Consider the following 21,909-nt stretch of genomic DNA (forward strand, 5'->3'; position numbering starts at 1 on the left):
CTGGTCTACCAAGGATAAGCCTCAGATTCTTCCCTCTGCCCACTTTGCAGGCACAACCTACCAGGCCCTTGACTCCTGGAACCTCCAGACTGCCCCCGCCCCCAGTGTCCAACCTCTCCCACAACCAGCCCTAAGAAAGAGGCAGCAGAGGCCTGGGGAAAACATCGTTCTTATGATTTATTACAACACATTGTTTCAAATACAAAAGGAAGGATGGGAAAGTGCGGCCTCATGGGGAAAGGTCCCAAGGGGGAAGCTGGCACCCTGGTCCTTGGGCAAGGGACCAGCTACCTCTCCTATACTGGACTTTCCAGAAAACAACAGGAGGGGCCAGGTGCATTCTGGGTCATTCCAGTGCCAGGCAGTGACCAGGTATGAGGGGTAAGAGAGCAAGAGAGGCTCAGGAGGACCCTATATCCTCCACATGTTGGACAGTGGGTGAAGAGCCACCAGGGAAGGCCTATGCTCCACCTCTCTCCACCCTGTATCAGAGCAAGCAGCTGGGACCTTATCCTTCATCTTGTCTGCTCACTTTAGGGTGACCAGGGCCATGAGTGAGAACAGAGACAGACTGTGGCTAATGGGCCCCATGTGTCCAGGATAGATGCCATATCTCCACAGAGAGAGGGGAGGGACCAGACCCAAGGGGGATCTTCAGGGTCCGACTGGTGGCCACATACTACTATCTCCTGGACAGCAGTAGGGTGGGGGCAAGGAGGGGGAAGCCAGTGCATCCTCCACACCCAGGGTCACCTTAGAAATTCAATGACAGACAGGAGGGAAATTTACATAATTAATAATAATAATAATAATTAACCAATAATAATAATAATAAATACTTAAACCTCTAATCCATAGATTGCAAATACAACAATATCTTATTTTCTCAGGGATCGGGACGGGTGGGGTCAAGAGAACTGCAACAGGACTTTTGCTTAAGGAGAATGACAGGAACACAGGGTAGTGGTCAAAAGAACAAACAGAAGGACACAGCAAGGGAGGTGGGGTAGAAAGGTGCCATCCTAAGTCTTTCTCCAGGACTCTGTCCTGCCCCAGCTGCCTATTACCGAGCCCCTGGCTTCTTCCTCGAAGGACAGCCCCACTCACACATTTGAGGAGCTCTTAGGGCAAGAGCCCTTATTCTGCCTCAAACCTTTGGGTCCCAAATGGTCCAAGAGGATATTCAGCAAGGGTGGTTGGTACTTTTCTCCTGTCCTTGCTTCTAGATTGGCTCTGAGCCAAAAAGGAAAAAGAAAAAAGAAAAAGAAAAAAAGCCACCTTCGGTGGAGGCTAGAATCTCATCTTGAAGACAGTGGGAAAGTACCCTGGGAAGGGAGCACACAGGGGGACTCTCTCCTGAGAAGCCCCTGTGGGGATGGGGTAGTCACCAAGGACTTCCCCAGCATCTCTGTGTCTAGATGGGGTATTTCTCTGCTTGGAGAGAGTTCTCCCAAAGCTGAGGATTCCCACTTCCTGGAAACCCATGTGCTTGATAGGTGCTTGACTCCATCTGTAAGGAGGCCTGCTCCAGAGGCCCCTCAACCTGCAGGTGCACCTGAATTCCAAGTCCTTCCAGGGGCAGGAAGAACCTAGAAGGAGAGCGTGAATCTACCCCCATTTATACTGGACCCAGAACTCCCCTCTGACCAGCAGAGCTAGCCCCTGCCAGCCCCAGCTAGCCTAGCTGCCCCTGCCTGCAGCATTGGGCACTACCCCAGTCCATGCTGGGGAGTCTAACTAGGCTTCCCAATGGGCAAGAGCATCTGCAAAGGAAAGAGAGACTCCTCCTCTGAATGGCCTCCTGGGCCCTTTTGAGGAACTGGATCTCACTCTTGCAGGAGTGTGAGCTCTTTTGTCTACTCCATCCTTGCCTTGGGGGCTACCTCATCTAGCTCTCAGGAACCCCCCCCCCACCTCTTGTCCAAGTCTCCCTGAAAACTCTGGTCCATTGGGCCCAGTGCCCACCAAGACCTGCCAAGGAACATCCCTGGGGTAATGGACAGGCAGAGAGGGTACCCCTATGCCACTAAGACTTGGCAACTTGAGGTGTGTGTGGGGGGCTGCTAGTGGGGCCTTCTGCAGGGACACTAGGGTCTCCCCCTCCCCTTACCTATCTATGGCTTTGCTACAGAGCCCAAGACATGAAAGACAGGAGAGGAGAGACCAGGAGAGGAAGGAAGGAAAGGCAAGGGGTCTGCGGCTCAGTTTGTGGCAAATAAGGGTTATCTTTCTCCTTTTCCCCCTTTTCTTATGTAAAAAGTGCAGGAAAGCTGGGCAGCTCTTTGCAAGGTCAGTACTATTTCCAGAGGGGAGGGGGGAAGGAGGGGCCCAGGCCTGTCAATCCAGTTTGGGATTGAAGGTGGCCTCATATTGCTTAGAAACCTGTTTCAGTTTAAATATCAGACAGTAAAAACAGAGCTTGAGGACTGCCCCGCACAGTTGCCAGATCACTAGCTTAAATAAATAAAAAATTGAAATATTTACTTCTTGATAAAAATTGCAGTAAAACCATTTACCTTTCTGTGTGTTATATATAATATATATTTATACCTGGCCTAGCTGGAGCGGGGGCTCAGGGACTCTTGAAGGGTCACGATACTTCGATGACCTCCACACTACCCGAGAAGCTGGCTTGCTTGCCTAGAGCTGCCAGCTCTTCGCCGCGTGCCCGCCCCTCCACCATGCCCTCTTCGAACTCCATCTGGCAGCTGCGCCTCTTGAACTGTGTATCTGAAGCAGGCTCCTCAGGCCAGCCGGTCCGCACGTCCCGGGGTTCAGCCCGCAGCACCTCCCGCCTCCGCAGGTCGCTGCTGCTACTGCTGCTGCCGCCACCCGGTCCAGGTGCACCAGCACTCGCCCTGCCAAAGGCAGAGAACACGGCGCCCGGGCCCTGAGCGCCCTCCGGGCTGAAGCACCAGGGTCCGTCCGGTGACGGTGTGCCGGGGGAGTCCAGTGGCGGCACCCAGCCCCCGGGGCCAGCCGGCTGGCCAGGGCCGGGTAGTCCGGGTGCCGACAGGGCCGAGAGGCCATGCCGCGGAGTCTGCCGGGCCGTGTCTCCAAAGTTCAGGCCCAGGCCATGAGCCGGGGAGCGGGCCGGAGAACTGGCTGGGGGCCGTCGCCGGCGGGGTCGTGGACGCCCCTCTGGAGCAGAGTCTGGGCTGTCCGGACTGGGCGAGGGCAGACCCAGTGTCCCCCCGGATGGGCTGTCCAGCTTGCAAAGCTTTGGAGCTTCGCCGGGGTCCGGTGGGCCGGGAAAGTCAGGCCTCCTGCTGGGTGCATAGGCTGACTTGATGTCCAGGGAGAAGGAGCGCTTCAGGCGGTTGGTGTCCTGGAGGCGGTCAGAGGAGAGGTGCAGGCCACGCAGGCCCTGCTGCAGTGCGCTGGTGGCTGGAGCTGTGCTGGGGATCAGAACATCCCCTCCAGCACTTGGGCTGGCCTCCTTGGCTGCAGCGGCTGCCTCGCTCCCAGTGGCAGCGCTCTCTGAGGTAGATGGTGGCAGCCGGGGCAGTGGGATGCCTGCTGCCGGGCCCATGAGGGGCTCAGGGGTCCCCAAGTGAGGTCCATCACTCTGCAAGGCAGCCAGCAGCTTCAGACTCCTCTCATACTCCAGCAACTGGCCCAGGAAGTTGAAGTTGGGAGAGATGGAGGGGCGCCGATCCTTTACAAACCTGGACAAGCAAGAGAAATTTGTCAGAACAGGCTTGTGCTGATTTTCCCCCTGTGCCTTGAGGTACCCAAGCTTTGTGTTGGGTTCTGGTTTTCCCTCCCTGCCAGGGCAGTAGTGGGTGGAGAGAGGAAGGGAGGGCAACACTGTTAGCCATTGGTTGTGGAGTTCCAGGTCCCTAAGACATGGGAGGGGAAGAGTACCTGTATGCGTCGTCCGAGGACATGCCCATGGTTTTCATGATGTAGGCGATGGCGATGGTGGCAGAGCGAGAGATGCCAGCCAGACAGTGAACAATGACTTGGCAGCTGGACAGCTTGGCTTTATCTGGGGGCAGGTGGATGGTGGAGGACCAGGTGAGGACTGAGATTGCACTATTCCTCCCTGCCCAAGGTTGGCCCCTACCCTCCCTATGGCAGACGGTGTGGGTGACTTCCCGGAGCCGGGTGTCCCCAGGGGTAATCCTCCCCTCTGCCCACTCTTCCCTCGAGCCAGCCTCCCCATCCCATAGAGACAGACACACCCTCCCCTCCCCTCACCAATGAACTCAATGGACTTGTCCAGCCAGGGCAGCAGCTTTTCACAGTAGTTGTCGTTGATGGGGATGCGCATGAAACGGCTCTCACAGATGAAGTCCGGCTTAGGGCAGGAGTTGCTGGCATTGAGGACATAGCTTATTCCATTTTGGGTCATCAGATCCTGGAGGGATAGGAAGATGGGTCAGAATGGGGTAGCAGAGAAAAGCAAAGCCCCTAGAGGAGGAGCTGAGAGTCTCAGTCTCTCTCTTCCCTCCCTCCCTCCCTCCCTCCCTCCCTCCCTCCCTCCCTCCCTCCCTCCCTCCCTCCCTCCCTCTTTCTGCAGAATAGAAGGACTCTAAAGTCTTGTGATGCTCCTGAGCCTTAGATTTTGTTCAGGATCTCGCTATATGGGAAAGACTGGCCCCAGGAACCCCTTCTCATCCCAACCATTGATTGAGCCCACTGATCGGTATAGGAAGATGGCTTCTGTAAGCCACACCTACAGACTGCATTGGGCTCCTAGGAATTTTATGGTTGCCTGGGCGGTGCCTTCATCCTTTCCCCTCCTTGCCATTTTTAAAACATGGGATTCTTTCAGAGCTGGCCAGTGGCCCAGTGACAGAAGCAGTTTGGCATGTAGGCTCCCAGCGCCCCACCACAGAGGAGTCCAGGAGCCTGCTCTTCCACCTAGCCTCACTGGGTTCCTCCCTGGGCCATACTGTGGTCCAGTGTGTTGGGGCTCTGGGTCCTCCTGTGGTCCCACCCCATACTCATCTATCACCTGCTCGTCCCTTCACACTACCTTAGGACCCAATTCCAGATCCCGCCTCTTTACACCATCAGTGGTGCCCCCCCCCCCGTGCACTCACCTTGTTCAAGACATCTTTCTGAGAGCCCAGGTAGAGGTGAGGCAGGATACGGGTCAGGCCCACACTGGGCACAGGCAGGCAGGGCTGAGAGAGGCTCATGGATGGTAGGGTGGCAGGTTTTCCCTCACAGAGGCCTGGGAAGCAGGAGGAAAAGGTGGCAAAGCCCCCTGTGGGAGGAGACACAGAAGGCTTTTAAGGAGGCTGGCCAGCCAGGGCAGGAGAGTTCCTCTGGGCTTAGCCACACCCTGTGGACCCCAAGCCCAGCCCGCTTCTGGCCTAGCACCTGGACTCTTGCTGGCAGGCTACTTGTCCTTCTCTGCAGCACTGGGGGCTGTGCTGCTGCCCATTTAGAGCAGGCACCGACGCCCACATTCCTCCTCAGGCTAATTAGGGACCGGCTCAGGGGCATGGCTTTGATGCCCATAAATGTGGGGTTAAGGCGGCCTGTCAGTACAGCACATGGAAGCCAGGCAAGGGACAGCTCAGACCTTATCAGGGGTCTCTTATTCCCCAGGTATGGCAAGGCAAGTTCTTTCCCAACCCTTGTACATCACTGGCCTGGGGCCAGGCTGGCACTTAGCCTCTCTCAATGCTGATGCAATCCCTCCCTGACTCCAGTTGGCTGGAAGCCACAGGCCTGGACTCTAGTGCCAGGCCTGGGAGGAAAGGGCTTCTGAGGTGGGGCCTCTTTGGGCATGACATCACCCACTGGAATTGCCATAGCCCACAGGGCATTTGTGGTTCAGCCATGGCTCCAGTCTACCCAGCAGGAGATGACAGAGAAACAGGGAAGCCTGCACCCAGGGGACAAACAGCTTGCTCCCTGTTGCCACTGTTTAGATACACCCAAGATCGAGACTCTGGGCTAGGGAAGGAAACCCCCCACCATTTTGAGATACCCAAGCTGGCTCCTCTGGTACATCTGACTGAGTGACCTCAGGCAAGGCATGCCTCTGGCCTCAGTTTCCTTATTTTGCCTGCCATACAGCATTGTTAACAGACTCAGAAAAACACAATTATAATGAGGTAAAAATAAACCCAGCCACATCTAACCTGGCTGGGGTTCATCCAAAAACCAGCTCTTAACATGGTGAGGTGAGCTCAGCAGAATGGGACTTCCTATACTCCATGATGCCAAGTTCTGACAAGCAAGTGAGCTCAGTTTCTGCTCTCAATCACACCATCCGAGCACAGGATGCCTGGGCTAAGACCCAATGTGTCTCATGGGAGGAAGTGAAGATAGTGTTTTGGGGTGCGTGTGTACACGTACGCACACACACACACATCACAGACAGACAGACACACACACACCCTGCTTTTCCCAGTCTTGAAAGAGGCAGGTGCTAGGACCTGGATAATCTCTAAGAACAGGGAAGCTTCTACCTTTGCCTTCACACTGGCCCAGCTCATAGACAGTATGCACAACCCCTCAACCAGTACATCTGATGTATTGCTCCCTACCTCCTCAATGAAATCTTATCTTTGGTGGCCTTAGAGGAGAAGGTGGTACTAGCAGCAATGCTGCAGCTTACATTCCAAGGGGAGGCTGAGCTGGGCACCATGACCACTCACGGTCGGCCCTAGAGGGATGGTGCCTCTGCACAGCCCCTTCCATAGATTACAGCCCCTTTTGTCTTCTCGTTACTTGGCCAGAAGCCTGGGTCTTAGTCTTTCCTCTCCTCCACAGCCTGTCCAGAGGAGGAATTCTACCAGAGACCCCTGTCCACCCTACCCACAGGAGGGAGGTTCAAATGTTTCTGCCAAGTATAGTAACCCCAGCCTTCTCAGAACCTTAGAAAGTTCCCAGGCTGGGCTGAGGCCCTTACACGCCCTTCCAGATTCCTTTTATGGACTCTATCCCCCTCAAGGCCTGAGGCTTAGGTATTTGGGGGGCTCTCCCAGGCTATGTGAGTGGCTAGAAATGGGGGTACCAAGGTTGAATGGGTGCATCTCAGCTATTAGTAAGTCTCTGGGAGGCCTAGAAAATGCTCTGACCATCCCTGAAGCTCTTTCTCCTATAGAACATTCCCATACACAGCCTCTACCCCCTGAACTTGGGAGGCCAGAGACAGTGCCATTATCATGCCTGATGTTTACAGGGAGACACATATAAAAACATGCATTTCTTTGTGCAATGGACTTGGCACGGTCCAGCCTACAGATGGTCAGGTTTGCTCTGGTCTGATTACAGCCATCTCTACCCAACAGAGTCTGGGACATGTCAGCATCTCCAGGCTTCAGAGCCTGTTTGTTTCATAGCTGTGACATCACTGGCTCACATTCCACAATGATAGTACAATGACAGGTCACACCAGCTTCTAGCTAAGGGTCTGCCTGCCGTTTAGAAAGCTAAAGCCCCTTCCTCCCTCCCCCTTTCTCTAATGATGCACACTGTGATGGTTAATTGCTAACTCGACAGAATATAGAATCACTCAGGAGAGGCTTCTCTGGCAAGCTTGTAGGGAGTTATCTTGATTATGTTCATTAATGTGGGAAGAGCCATCTTAGTTATGAACATAGCTATTCCCTGGGCAGAGGATCCAGGATGGTACAAAACACAAAAAGTGAGTTGAGCAGCAGCCTACCCACATCTGCAGTTCTGTTCCCGATTGTGGATGTGATGTGATCAGCTACTTCAGGCTCCTGCAGTCTTAATTTCCCCACCATGATGGCTATACCCATACCGGGGAGCCAGATAAACCCTTCCTCCCTGAAGTTACATTTGATTAGATTAACACAGCAGCACAAAAAACTAAAGCATACTGAGATCTAGGTTAAAACTCTTCCCTAATAAACTCTAACTTTACTTGTGGAAAAAAGGGACTAAGTTCATTACCCTCTGTGGTGGTGTGAATAAAAATGGCTTACAGGCCCACAGGGAGTGGCACTATTAGGAGGTGTGGCCTTGTTGTTGGAGGAAGTGTGTCACTGAGGGCAGGCTTTGAGGTTTCAGATGCTCAAGGCACGCCCACTGTCTCACTCTTCCTGCTGCCTGCAGATCCAGATGAAGAACCTCTCCAGCACCATGTCTGCCTGTGTACTACTCTGCTTCCTGCCGCATTTCCTGCCATGATGATAATGGACTAAACCTCTGAACTATAAGCCAGCCCCAATAAAATATTTTCCTTTATAAGAGTTGCTGTAGGGGCTAAAGAGATGGCTCAGAGGTTAAGAGCATTGCCTGCTCTTCCAAAGGTCCTGAGTTCAATTCCCAGCAACCACATGGTGGTTCACAACCACCTGTAATGGGGTTTGGTGCCCTCTTCTGGCCTGCAGGCATAAACACAGACGGAATATTGTATACATAATAAATAATTTTTTTTTTTTAAAAAAAGAGTTGCTGTGGTCATGGTGTGTCTTCACTGCAATATAAACTCTAACTAGCCAGGTGACCTTTAATCCCAGTACTTGGGAGGCAGAGGTAGGTGGATCTCTGTGAGTTCCAGGACAGCCTGGTCTACAGAATGAGTTCCAGGACAGCAGGGATACACGGAGAAACCCTGTGTCCAAATAAATAAATAAATAAATAAATACAAAACAAAAAGAAACCGTAAGGCACATCCCCCTAGAAAATACCACTGTGAGGGCACCGCTTGGGTTCTCAGTACCCTCTCCTGATTGCTTTCACTGGCCATCTTCCTGAGCTTCCTGTGAGCACCAGCCAGAAGGTGATGTTTAAAGAAGGCCTGGTCTCTGTTGTATTTGGCCAGGGGGCCAAAGAGCTATGTGTGTGCTGTGAAATCGCCCCAGCCCCTGCTCGGAAGTCTGCTTCTGATTCTAGGCTAACTCAGCAGGGGCCGGGCCGATGTGTTGCCACTCTGAGTGTGTCTCACACTGCCTTGACCAGGAACTCCACCCCCCCAGCAAACTTGGCAAGACAGACATCTAGAACTGTAGAGGGGGCTGGATAGAGCACAACCAGGTCCAGATGAATCCTCTGGGAGGATCCCAGCCAGGACTTCTCCAGCCTCCAAAATTGTCCTTGCCCCTTGCCCTTGGCCCAAGAGACAGAACCTGCTAGATTTTAAGCTGTCCTGCTAGGGCCAGGAAGGGCGCTGCTCTGGAGCCCTTCACATTTTCAGAAGAACCTCATTCTTCCGTTCATGACTAGGGTGATGAGTTAGATACAGGAGGTATTCCCGTAGGCCTAGTGAGCTTATAAAAAGGTCCAAACTCCTCTTCCTCCCAAACTAAGCCCGGAAGGCTAGAACTATGGTACAGCTATGTGGCTCCTGGTTCCAAGAATTCTCAAATGCACAATAAATTATGACTCCTACTCAGACAGGCTCATCATCTGCACCGATACCAGAAGTGAGGTGCATGTGGCTGATACCTGAGGCTCACGGTACGTAGACACACAGCTATCCTTTGACCATACTGGCCCAGAGCATGATGCTACATAACTCAGATCCAAATAGACAACTCACCCTACCCATGATACTGAGCCTCCAAACCACTCGAAGCCCCTCAGGTTGGATTCATCTACCTAGTAGTCTGGCTAAAGCTGCCCAGGCCCTCTCAGCCCTCCCTTTCCGGTTGGGCTAGATGTTATGGTGCTCATGGGATTTCGAGGCCATTGAACTGGTCTGGCTACCTACCCACTTATTCCACTCCATATGCAGCGGGTGGGTGTGGAGGATACTCCATCAGCTCTGTGCTATGCAGAGGCCACCAGCATGGGCAGAGGGCATCAGCAAAGGGCCTAGATTCCAGCCGGCCGGAGTAGGCATCCTTGAACAAGCCCACTCCAGCAGCTATTTAGGAATCTAGGCTGCCTCTCGGGGAGGTAGAATCTACAAAAGCCCTTTCAGCCGCGGCCTGAGGGTGAGTGTGTCTAAGCACATGGTTGAGAGTGGGAGTATGAGACATGAGTCAGCGGGTGTGTGTGACTCTGAGTAGGGACTGGAGGCCAGCTCGCCAGACTGCTTTTGGAGCACAGGTAGTCCAGAGAGACACTCCGCTGATCCCTTAAGTAGCAGCCACAATGGAGTAGTGAGATGACCTGTGGCCAGCTGGTACCTTGTCTGAGTAAGGTCCCTGCTATGTGACCAGTTCTGGGATAGACTGAAGTTTTCAGGAGGTAAAGCCTTCACTTCCTCTCCTTGAGACAGAAACTGGTTGTAGCCTGGGTCCCTGGCTCCCTCGCTACCAAAAGCATGGTTTTGGGGGAGCTCCTGCTTGTCTACCTCTTCTGCAGAGGCAGAGGTGGGTTTTGAGAAATCTAGAGGCCTTAGGCTCCCCCTACTGTTCCAGTAATTCTGCTTCTCCTCTGACACTTCTAGTCCTAGCGAAGTGCATGGGGAGGGGTGTTTGGAAGAGGAGGTATATCCCACGGCCCTGGCCCATTCCCCAAGTTCACCTGTGAGGATGGCCACACTGTCGAAGCAGCCGTCCAGCTTGCTGAGCAGGATGGACAGGAAACTGTCTGCTGCCAGCACACTGGCATCTCGTGTACTCTGGTCATACACTACCACATCCTGTGGTTCTGTGGCATCCACCTAGAGGACCATAAGGGCAGAAGTTAGGCCATTTGTAAGATCAAGGTGCCAGAGGACAGGAGGCAGGGGCTGCTGCCATTCTCCTTCTCACTCCCGTGGCTAGGCAGAAAAAACAAAAAACAAAACCCATGGCTCCACCATCAGGCTTTGCACCAGACAGGACTAGGAATTGGGGGTGGCTCCAGTTCTAGGCAGCCATGCCCCTCATAGATAAAAGTACCAGAACTTGAAATGTTAAAGAATACAGGTAGGTATAACGGGGCCCCAGAGAGCACATACACAAAGCCTGGGCTGGCTCCTAGGCTTCCTAGAAGACCAGTATCTCTCTTTTCTTTTTTGCTGCCCCCCAGCCCCTGATGGAGAAACTAAGGATGTAACAGGACTCCCCTCCCAAATATCACCAGGTCAGGAGGCAGAAACTAGGAGCTGGGGTTCTTCCTCTCTCCCCACTATGGAGGCCTTAGGGCCAGATGTTGAGGGACCTTTTGCTCAGACAGGCTGATGTCCCTGCCTCCCAAGCACACTCAGCCTTTAAGCCAGCTGAGCTGTCAACCCCAGGCCGGATGATGTCATCAGCAGCCAATAGGATTACACTCTGGCTGAAGTCCTCGCTGGGGGTGATTAATCACTGGATTCCCTTCATTGGCACCACAGGGAGCCAGCTCTGGCCTTGGAGTGGGGGACTCCCGACAAGCGGCACCCCACCTAGGTTCTCTCACTTCATAGCTTGGATGCGGGCAGTTTGGAAACTGGAAACCCTCCCAAAGCCTTGGTTCCATTGGTAGGCCCTCTAACCCAAAGGAGGTGGGAGCAGTTGGTAGCTGGTGCTATCCCAGGCCACACACACTCCTGGATAGGTTAGTCCCTCTCCAGCTGATGCACTGGATAGACCAGGGGAGAAATTGGTCCCTTCCTCTGTGGAAGGAAGTTCCTTCTTGGGGGTCACAGAGAGCATTCTGGGTCACTGAAGACTCTGAGAGGTGGCAGGAGGAATGGGGAAGCTGGTGAAATGGTCTGCCTAGTATAATCCCCTTAGTTACTCCCTCCTAGCCTCACTACAGTCAGAGTGGCCAGACCCAGCTGTCCCTGTCCTCAGAAAGCACCAGCCGACTGCACCTACGCTGGTCTACCCTCTGTGCAATCCCACTTCCCATATCCATTCAGCAATTCCTCCCTCTGACCCTGCCTTGAAGATGGGTAGACAAAGGGGCTCCTCCCCCACTTCTAGAGGAAGGTCTCACTAAAGGCGACTGCCCTACAGCACTCTCAGCTGTGACCCCCAAGAAACCCAGTTTGGAATTAGGGGACAGAGAAGGGGATGAGCTTCATCAGAGGACTCTTGGGTACCAGGTCGAGGAGCTCCAGTTTCCTTCAGAGGTGACAAGTGCGTGCTTGTTCAGGAATGGTCAGCCCCAGGGATTATGGATGCAATGGTGGGACACAGGTACCTGGCTGCGTGTCGAGGGCTGGATGAGCTCAGCAATGGTCACTTTTCCCTGCTGAAGGCGCCGCTTCACTAGCTTGGAACAGCAGATATTCACAGAGCTCAGCACATGGCAGCTGTTGTATTCCACGAAGGACCGACTGTCAATGACCAGAGGGCCCCCAGGCCCGCCACGCAGCAGGCTGGCCAGTTTCTTCGCATCCATCACCTTCCTCGGGAGCCGATCCCCAGCCATGGTGGGGTGGTAGGCAGTGGGGAGGGTGACCCCTGAAGCGAGGAGGGCGTGGCCTTGCAGCGTTCTGGGTACCCTAGTACATGGCGCTGGACCTGAGGGAAAGGTGATTGGTCAGCAGATGGCAGGATCTGAGTAGCTACAGCTGACCCCTAAGCGGCTTCTCTGTTTGGCAGCTGGCATGTCCTTTGAGCCCTTCCATCTGGATGGATGAATGAACACCTTACCCAGTAGGGTGAGTGCATAGAAGAGACCCTGACTACCCCCTACTTCTGATGTAAGGCTGAGGACAAATAAGGACCCCAAAGGAGGATTCTTATTGTGGTCACTGGTGTGCAGCTATCTAGAACCTCTGTCCTATGGGTCTCTGCATTTTCTTCTTCTCAGAACCCTAGGGTACAAAGCTTGTCTCTCTGCTCTTTTTCCAGCTGGGGATTCTCCAATCTTGCCCACTTGCCCACAGTGCTGCATGGCCAATTCCTTGACTCCATCTCCAGGAAAGATTCTTTAAGCTCATCATCTGGATGCTGGTATATAGGAGGGTAGGACCAACCCCCACACCCCATTCACGGGCTCCTGGAGGCTGAAGGCCAGGTGCTTGGGAGCCTCTGTTGTGTGCTGAGATTGGTGCATTCCACCCATTGCACAAAGGGAGAGGGGCTGTCAGCTCTAAGATGAAGATTGGGTATACAGGATGCTTGGAACTGCTGGGCCTCCTGTTTGACCCTAGAGGTTCTTGGGCTGGGGAATGTGTGAAGGAACTGGAGAGAGGTGGCATCAAGGGACCTAGAAGCCCTGTCAAGCAGACTTGATGACCCTCATCTGTCAGGTGCTGTCCCCCTGCAGCCCCCACCACACATGCAGTGTCAGGACAATGAGTTTGTCTTAAAATGGGAAAATTTGAGGCTTGAGGCAGTGGGAAGTGAAAGAGTACCTCCCCCATCTAGCCTCACACATGTAGTGGGGTAGGAAAGAACTTAGCTCTTTAGACTTGAGCCCTCACCTGGCATGGCCCATTCCCAATCCTCCCCTGCAGCCAGGGATTCTGGGGTGAAGTGTCCTCTGGCTTTCCTGGGGCCCTGTGGAAAGCCTAGATAGAGTTGCCATGCTGGTGCAAGGGCACAACTTCCAGGACCTGGGCAGTACACAGAAGTAGGAGCTTTGGGGTACTAATCCCTGATATCCCAGCCCCCTCTGCAAGCCTTCATTGGGAAGCCAGGCCTGGACTAGTCACACAGAGGAAGCTCCACAGAAAATAAACTACTTGTGTAAACGGTCCTCTGTCTGATGAAAGAAGTCTGATTTAACGCCTATTTTAGCTGTTTGGGGACATTTCCTTGAGCTCTAACCAGAATCTTGCATAAGGGAACAACAGGCTAATGGTTAGGACCCGGGTCAGAGGAAGGAGCAAGCCCTCCCACTAGCAGGGCTGGACAATAAGTCTGAAAACCCAGGTCTTTGAGAGGACCATAGTGCAAGATTCTGGGGCACAGAGGGCCTTTGCTATTCCCTTGGCTCTGCCCCACAGTAGTTTCCGCGTCCTCCCAGGTGAGTGGGACCGGTTAAATGCATCAAGAGAAGCATAGAGTGACTAGTCCGGGGAGCTAGAAAAGATGCAGCCCTAGCCTCTGCAACAGCCCTTGAACTACCCTGAGGGAAGCTACGCTGGGGGTTCACCCTCTGAAGACCCTCATCACAGCACCTCTAAGGAGCTGCGGCTGAGGATGGCAGGGAAGGGAAGCCTGAGAGCCTGAGAGGGAAGGGCAGGGGAGATCTGGTTGGTGGAGGGTGGGATGGGGGCAGCTTTGTTTGGGCCTGTTACCTGGTCCCTTCCTCTGCCTCCCAGGGAATCCTAAGAACCGGAGCTGAGCCCCATTAACCATTACAGTATTGTTATTTGCAGCGGAGGGGGACTCATTAGCAAGTTAGCACCTCCGATGTTACCATGGCAACAGCAGAGGTGCCAGGCAACGGCAGCTCCTACTGCAGCAGCCACTAAGCAGGCTGCTCCGCAGATCAGGCAGGTCTCCCTCTTCTATGCTCCCACTCCTCTATGGCAGGTGCCCAGTAGTCCTGACCTATCACTTAAGGACAGCAACAAAGCCCCTTATTCCAACCCTGTCCTACATGTCTCTAATTCCCAGGACCCAGCCCCACACTGCAGTTCTCGAGCTCCATGTTCCTCTGAGACCGTCGGTATACTGCACTGCGAAGATTTGGATGAACCCCCTCACACAGGTGCTAGTCTTCAGTAGCACTTCCTGACAGCATCTCTTTGTACCCTCACCCTTGGCTTCCTCAGTTTTGGGCATCAGGCCTAGAATTTACTGGGGCTAGAAACAGAGATACAGGGGTCAATTCTGAGAAGGTCAGCAGGGCACAGATAGACCAGGCAAAATCTGAGCAAAGCATATGCTCTCAAGTACTCCCTGCCCAGACCTTCCCAGGGAGAACAGCTATCGGTCTGCTCTCCCAGAGCCTTGAATGGGGTTGTGGGTGGTCAAGGACCCTCTAAGCAGAGGTTGTAGACCTTCATCAAAGGATTTTGAGCCAGGAGGCAAGCATTCCTAAGTCCAAAGTCAGGAGGAGGTAGCCTCTCCTAGGCATGCTTAACCAATGACCACGCCCCTCAGGGAAGTCTCAGACAGCCCCCATTGCTGCAGGCCAGGTCCACAGCCCAGCCGTTGTGGCACAGTTTCCTGGGCACAGGAACACATCCCTTTGCACACTGGCAGATGCATGCCATAGTGACAATCCATCTTGTCCCTGAGTGCAATTATACATGTGTCAATGTATCCATCTGCACATACATACGGCATTACAGTCTCCTGGAGAGCAAGACTGAAGTATACAGTTGCACATGTATCCTTGTCTTCTGTATACCAAAGCTCCTGGTGCCCATATACCAAGCACCAGTCATTCACACTGGGGTTTCCACACAGCATGTTCCAGTTCCTGAGTCCTTATGTGACCAACCAAAGCTCAAGTCCCCTGGGTGGCATCCTTACCAAGCTACTTCTTTCTCAGTGCCTAGTAACAAGGAATTCCCTTCTTCTAGAGATGGTTGCCAGGACCATCAGCCTTTGTAAGACTGGGTCCCTTCCACAGTGGTCTAGCCTGAGCATCCTTGCCCACAATCAGGCAGCTCTCAGGAAAGAGTCAGCAATTAGGGGCCCAAGATACTAAGATGCCAGCTCACTGTCACACAAGGGTACTTCTGGAGCCTGGCAGAGGCCATCTCCGGTGAGAGGGAGGGTGTCAAATGCTCCTGCATGACAACTGAGCCCATGGCTCCTCTAGCCAGGCTCCCCTGCACCAGGGGGCAGAAACATTGTCTCAAGCAAATGGCTAGGCCAAGAAGAGACAGCCTGAGAGAGCTGTGGTCCTGAGAGCTCCAGCCAGAGTTCTTTGGCTCACAATGGTTGTTAGGACCACAACATAACTATTTCTTCTGTTGTGGGCTCAACTTTTGTCCCTGTTTTCACTATGAGCTGCATATCTGAGTCACTCCAGATCCACAGATGTACCCCACCGAAACACCTGTCCATTTGAAACTTCTGGGCTGGGACATCAGCCCAAGAAGAGAGATGCTGCCAGGAGCCCTAGACACATTGCCTTGAAGCATCTTCCTGCATCTATATTGAGTCCCTGGATGTAGCCTCAAGTCTCCCCAAGGGCACAGGGCAAAAGGGAAAGAGAACCTGCCCAGCAACTCTCCTGAGGTCCCTAAGCTGACTTCAGCAGTCAGACATAAAGATGAACCTACAGCTCCTGGTCACATGATCTGCTCATCTGTAGCAGGTGCTTGTTAACCAAGGAGTGGATGCACAGGGACTCTGACCTCCTCGAGCAGAGCCTGGCATCCTAGGCTACACTCACCTACCCAGCTACCCTGGGGGGCAAGCAAGTGTGAGGATGGGTCTACAGGTCACGGAATTTCCATTCTGAATCCACTCCCACAGTGGTCTGAAGCACCCCCACTCCCACCCCAAGCTGCACAACAGAGCATTGCAGATGCCACACTGATCCCCCACCCCCATCACTGCATCACCAGAGCTCCCATCTCTCTGCTGCAGAACGCAGCACACCCTGGCAACAAGGAGTCGAAGGCAAATTTTCCCAAGAGGTTGGATTTAGTGGAATCTGGGCCTGTCTTTACCCCTCCACCTGCAAGGATTGGCCCACAGGTACCCGTGGCGGCTGACTGGCGGCTCCCTCCCAAGGTGGGCAGATAGGACAGGGAGACAGGCTGCAGGAGGCGGCTGTACGGGGCCCCTCCCCCAGCATCGCTCTTGCTGCCTCTGCGTCGGGTAAGGATGTTCTTTATCCGCAGAGGCCAATGGAGCATCCCGAAGTGGGGGTGACCTGACAGCTATCAGAGAGCCGGAGAGGGGGGTCCTAGGGTCTCCCCTCCAGACACGGAGCCTACCACAGGCCGGAGCCGACCTTCTGGCGTTGGAGGTTTCGCATCTCGCCGGCCGCCGGCTGCTGCCGTGGACGACCTTCTCCTATTCTGGCCGCCAGCGGGGGCGCCTTGCAGAGGCTCTCAGAGATCTGTGCTGGATCTCAGCCCTCCCCCACGAATCCCTAGGTCTCTAATGTACGTCTCTCCAAATAAAAAGGAATGCGCGGAGAAAGACAGCTCAGGACCGACGCGGATTCGCAGCGCGCGCCGTGCGCAGGGCAGAGTCATCTATCCATTATTCGATGCTCCAAAGAGCCTACTGCAGGGCGCTCACCCGCTGAACCTCCCGCACTCCCCGGGCCCAGCTCCGAACCGAACCGGTGCCCGCGCCCGGCTCACCTGGCTCTCGCTTGCCGTGGAGGTGCCCCCGACGTCGGTGCCGCGCTCAGGGCACCCGTTCTGTCACGCCACCCATGGGCCCGTCGGGGGCCCGCACAGCCGGGGCAAGGGCCGGAGAGGCGCGCGGGGCGCGTCGCCGCCGCCGCCGTCGTCGTCGCCGCCACCGCGGGGAGCGCTCGCTCGGGACGGAGCGCGCGCACTGCGGTCGGGCACGCGCGCTCACGGCGCGCATCCCAGCCCGCGGCTTGGCGGGCGCGGCTGGCGGCTCCGGCCGGGCTCAGCGTCCGGCGTCCCGCGTCCCGCGTCCGGGTGGGGCGGGGGTCCGCGGAGCCGGCTGGGCCACCGCGGGAGCCGCGAGTGACAGGCCCGGGGCGGAGGGCGGGGCTGCCGGCGGGGATGAGGTCATGCCGAGCGAAAAAGCCCCTGACGTCACCTGCAGCCAATCAGAGTGGGCCGCTCGGGGGCAGGTGACGTCAGCGGAGCGGGCCTTGGGTGCGGAGCCCTGGCGGCAGCCGTGGGTCTTTCTGCCACCGCCCTCGGTCCCCTGCACCCCGCGCTCCTCGGGCACCGGTTCTTAAAGGGGCCACGCATGTCGCGGCTACCACCTCCAGGAAGCCTTCCCAGCCCAGGGCTCCTGGTGGCTCCAAGAACCCTCAGCTTTGCACCACTCTGATCTGTGCCTACTGTCCCTGTGTGCTAGGGTCTTCCCCTCCCGGACCTCCTAGACCGGAGCTGTCGTTGGTTTCTTTCCTTCCCCTACCCTTTGTTCACGCGGGGACGCTCTCCAAGAATGCGCCTCCCTAGCCCCGGTACGGCCCCGGGCACGCGCTCAGGGAGAGCCGCGCCCGCAAAGCGCCCTACCTGCGGCGTCCGCGTTTGTCCTCTCCACGACCCCTGGAGGTGGGAGCCCAGCTCTCCACCTTGCGGAAAAAGCTCCGAGGCGATGTGGTCTGCCTCAGGTCACTCATCCCGAGAACACGGGAGTGAGGGTTGGGGGCGGTGCTCCAGACCCCCGATGCTCCCCTGGCTGCGCTGCCCCCTACCTATGACATTCTGTCTTTGACGCTTCCAGTGAAAAGCCAGCTGGAAACAGTCCTCTGCTCCCACCCCGACATCTCGAGACCCTGCCCACTGGGGACTGTCGACCTCATCCCACTGTGTGAGCACAATCACGTGAGCACTCAGAACAAAACATGGGTAATTACAACTAGGGCAGAAATACACAGGGGTCAGCAGATCTGAGAGAAAGGGGAGTCTTGGGCCACCCTGGTCCACCTGCAAGCAGGAACCACTTGCATCCTTAGTTTTCCCTCTCCCCATGATCTCATTATACAACCTAAGTTGGCCCAAAACTCTATATTGCATCCCAGGCTGGTTTCAGCCTTCCCAGTGCTGAGATTACAAGCACCTACCACGATGCTTCAGACATTTCAAAAAAGTGCCCTTATCTTGGCTGCTGGATGAATGAATAGTGAGGTGACCAGATAACATGAATGCCCCGTTGGGGGAGCGGGGATGGTTCTGAACTTCCCCTTGGAATACAGTCTCTAAGTGAAAGAAAGTGCTTGGGAGAAGGCTTGTTGAATGAAAGGTCCCAGAAAGGGAAGCAGACACAAAGGAACTCTCTTATGCCAGTGTGGGTTCGGTGAAGAATACCACAAACAGCAGTGGGTGCTGGGCAAGGCTCTGCGGGGACCTTCTCCTATCCCCTGCTGCATCCTGCTTGGCTTGGCTCACCATGGGTGTTTAAAAGCAGCTTGCAGAAATCTCCCTGTGTAGCCCAAGGCGAGTCTGGGAGTCTAGCCTGGGATTAATACAGGTTGGAGGGAAGAGGTGTCTCTGGCTCAGAAATAGCACAAAATAAACAAACAACTTGGGAGTGCTGCCAGGAAGGAAGCATGAGGGGCCCCAGGGATGCTTGGGGTTGGCACTGGGTTCAGATCTTTCTCTCCCTGCCTCAGGCTGAGCTCTGAATAGAGGCCTCAGACTGCTGGAGATAACCCTTGAAGCTGAAGTTGGCCAACTCCACTGCGCTTACTCAGGTCAGTGCTGATGTGGGGATTGCGAATGTGCTGGCTTTCTGCCCACCTTGAGCCCAAGGAATGGGGAGGCAGGGATCTGGGAAGGGGAGCAACTCAGGCTGAGACCTGGACAGGTCCAGGTGGCAAGTGGGACATGTAGGTTCCTGAGGAGACAGCAGCAGACCTAAAAGAGCTTGGGGTTTGCAGGTGTGGGGCTGATAGATGAGCTGTCAGTCTCCTGGTGTGTGTGTGTGTGTGTGTGTGTGTGTGTGTGTGTGTGTGTGAGAGAGAGAGAGAGAGAGAGAGAGAGAGAGAGAGAGAGAGAGAGAGAGAGAACGAGAACTGGCTTCTCACCCTACCAGACCCAGGAGGAAACAGTGGGGATGCTAAGAGAGTGTCCAGGTGAGGAGGAGGAATGTGGCAGGGTATGAGCGGACACTCTGGGAGTGCCCATTAGATCTCTGGTTATGCTGGGGCAGATTCTTGCCAGGTTAGAGCAACAGGGTACAGGTGACCTGGAGGTCCTTCTGGAAACCCCAGGTGGGTGGTGTGGCCAGCAGCCTGTCCCCACCCTTCTGAGACTAGACACAATATCATAAATGATATATAATCAGGTTGCAAAAAATTCAAAGTATTTCAAGTAAGTTTAAAATTTTGTGTTGGGACACACTTACGGTCATGTTGGGACACATACAGTTTGTGGCTGGGCTTGCTAGGCTCTGCCATACAAATGGCGCTAGTTATGGACCTTTTCAGCACGACCTGCTCTGCAAACCTACTCCTCCTCCGTGGGGTGCTGGGTTTTCCCTGCGCATCTTATTCTCTCACATCCCCAATAGTGTGAGGCGGTCTTTTGGCATGCTGGTCACTAGAGTATATATTCACAAACTGAGTGGGGATTAGAAGTGTCTGGAACAGGCAAAGCATTCTCAGGGTGCTGCTATCCTTTCTGCTGGATCCAGTAGCGACCTCTGTGCCAGGGGAGGACAAGATCCAACCTCAGGCGGCCCTGTGGACACTGGAGACCGCAGGTGAGCACACCATACCGGCGCTGGCCTGATGACACCTTCTGGAGTTCCTTGTGTTGACAGGACCCTCCCTCCAAGTGCTAGGGACTCACCCAACTGAGGTAGTCCTGGCTGCCTCAGAATGCAGTTGTTCCAGCCGGGTCTGGCAGGTGCAGCAATCTTGGGTCCCTCTGCTTTGTCAGCGCGCGCCCTCTGCCGCCCACAACAGAACGCTGCGCAGGCTGGCCGCCTGAGGTGTAACTAGGAGGTCGCCCGAGTCTGACCCCTCTGCCTGGCAAAGAGAAGGGAAGGTTCAGCTCTTTGTTTCAGCCTGTGAGGCATGGGAACCATTCCCACCCTGGGCTGCTCAGGCTGACTTCTAAGATGAGCAGTAAATGAAATGTTAATGAAGCAGATGGCCCTTTCCTGACTTAAAAAAATGTACCACCACCACCATCATCATCAGTGTGGCAGTGCCAGGGATCCAACCCAGTGCCTTGTGAATGCGTGGCAATCATTTTGTCACAAAACCACACCCTCCACCCTTATTTTTAAATTATATTTCATGGTCAAATACACATTCACACTTTCAACATTGAAGAGTGCAACCCAGACGCCCTGAGAATATTCAGGTTGCTATGTATGGCCACCACCATCCATCTGCAGAATTCTTTGTCTTCCTACAAAACATATCGGTGGTCCCTACTAGAATTTATCCTCCTCAGCCCCATGTGCCACCATTTAAACTGATCATTTTCTTTTACTTTAAAAAGGATGATGTTCATTCTTTCTTTCTATTAGTTAAATTATCCATTTATTTTATATCCCAACCACAGTTTCCCCTCCCTCCTGTTCTCCCCCTACCTCTCCCTCATCCCATCCCAATCTATTCCTCCTCTGTTTTTGTTCAGAAAGGGGCAGGCCTCTTATGGGTGTCAACAAAGTACAGCCTATCAAGTTGAGGTAGGACTAAGCTCCTCCCCTTGTATAAAGGCTGGGCAAGGCAACCCAGCATGAGGAAGAGGTTTATTCCTTTTTTTCTTTTTTCTTCTTTCTTTCTATCTTTTTTTTTGCTTTTCAAGAAAGGGTTTCTCTGTAGCTTTGGAGCCTGTCCTGTAACTAGCTCTTGTAGACCAGGCTGGCCTCGAACTCACAGAGATCCGCCTGCCTCTGCCTCCTGAGTGCTGGGATTAAAGGCGTGCGCCACCACTGCCCCTCTAAGAGGTTTATTCTTTTATTTTATTTTATTTTATTTTATTTTATTTTATTTTATGTTTATGTTTGTCTGTGTGAGGATATGGATCCCCTGGAACTGGGATTATAGACAGTTGTGAGCTGCCATGTGGGTGCTGGGAATTGAACCCCGGTCCTCTGGAAGAACAGCCAGTGTTCTTAACCACCAATCCATCTCTCCAGCCCTAAGAGGTTTATTCTTATACTTTATCTTATTTTTATTACTTTTAACTGATGAAATGGCTTTTATTTATTTATTTATTTATTTTTAATATATATGAGTTTTTTCTGCCTGCAATGGATAAGCGCCATGTGCATACCGTGCCCTCAAAGGCCAGAAGAGGATGCCAGATGCCCTGGAACTGGACTTGTAGACTGTTGTGAGTGATATGTAGGTGCTGGGAACTGAACCAGGGTCCTCTGCAGGATCAGCAAATGTTCTTAACTGCTGAGCCATCTCTGCAGTCCTCCTGCTACTGTCTACCCCTTTAAAGTTTAAGGTTAGAATGTAAAGTTGTGGGTTCATCATGTTATTTTCATAACACCCCACCACTGCCCTTACTATCTTCTTGCTGCTCTCTAGCTGGCAACTTCTCTCTCCCCCCACCCCCAAATAGCT

At 54.0% G+C, this 21,909-nt stretch overlaps 1 protein-coding gene across 3 annotated transcripts; it reads right to left on the bottom strand.

The window, feature by feature from the left end:
- Positions 1-157: 157 nt before the first annotated feature.
- Dusp8 (dual specificity phosphatase 8) lies at positions 158-18,040 on the bottom strand. 3 transcript variants are annotated; one of them, XM_075972822.1, is made up of 7 exons: positions 17,891-18,040; positions 11,998-12,320; positions 10,411-10,549; positions 5,052-5,218; positions 4,204-4,363; positions 3,868-3,991; positions 158-3,668 (listed from the first exon to the last, which is right to left on the bottom strand). In XM_075972822.1, the coding sequence occupies exons 2-7, from the start codon at positions 12,226-12,228 to the stop codon at positions 2,591-2,593; spliced, it is 1,899 nt and encodes a 632-aa protein (XP_075828937.1). In that variant the 5' UTR covers positions 12,229-12,320; positions 17,891-18,040; the 3' UTR covers positions 158-2,590. The 3 variants fall into 3 exon arrangements, with proteins under 3 accessions (XP_075828937.1, XP_075828935.1, XP_075828936.1); XM_075972820.1 differs by lacking the exon at positions 17,891-18,040 and adding an exon at positions 17,030-17,415; XM_075972821.1 differs by lacking the exon at positions 17,891-18,040 and adding an exon at positions 16,655-16,807.
- Positions 18,041-21,909: the final 3,869 nt, after the last annotated feature.

Source organism: Microtus pennsylvanicus, chromosome 5 (genome assembly GCF_037038515.1).
Source record: "Microtus pennsylvanicus isolate mMicPen1 chromosome 5, mMicPen1.hap1, whole genome shotgun sequence".
In the NCBI taxonomy this organism is placed as follows: Eukaryota; Metazoa; Chordata; class Mammalia; order Rodentia; family Cricetidae; genus Microtus; species Microtus pennsylvanicus.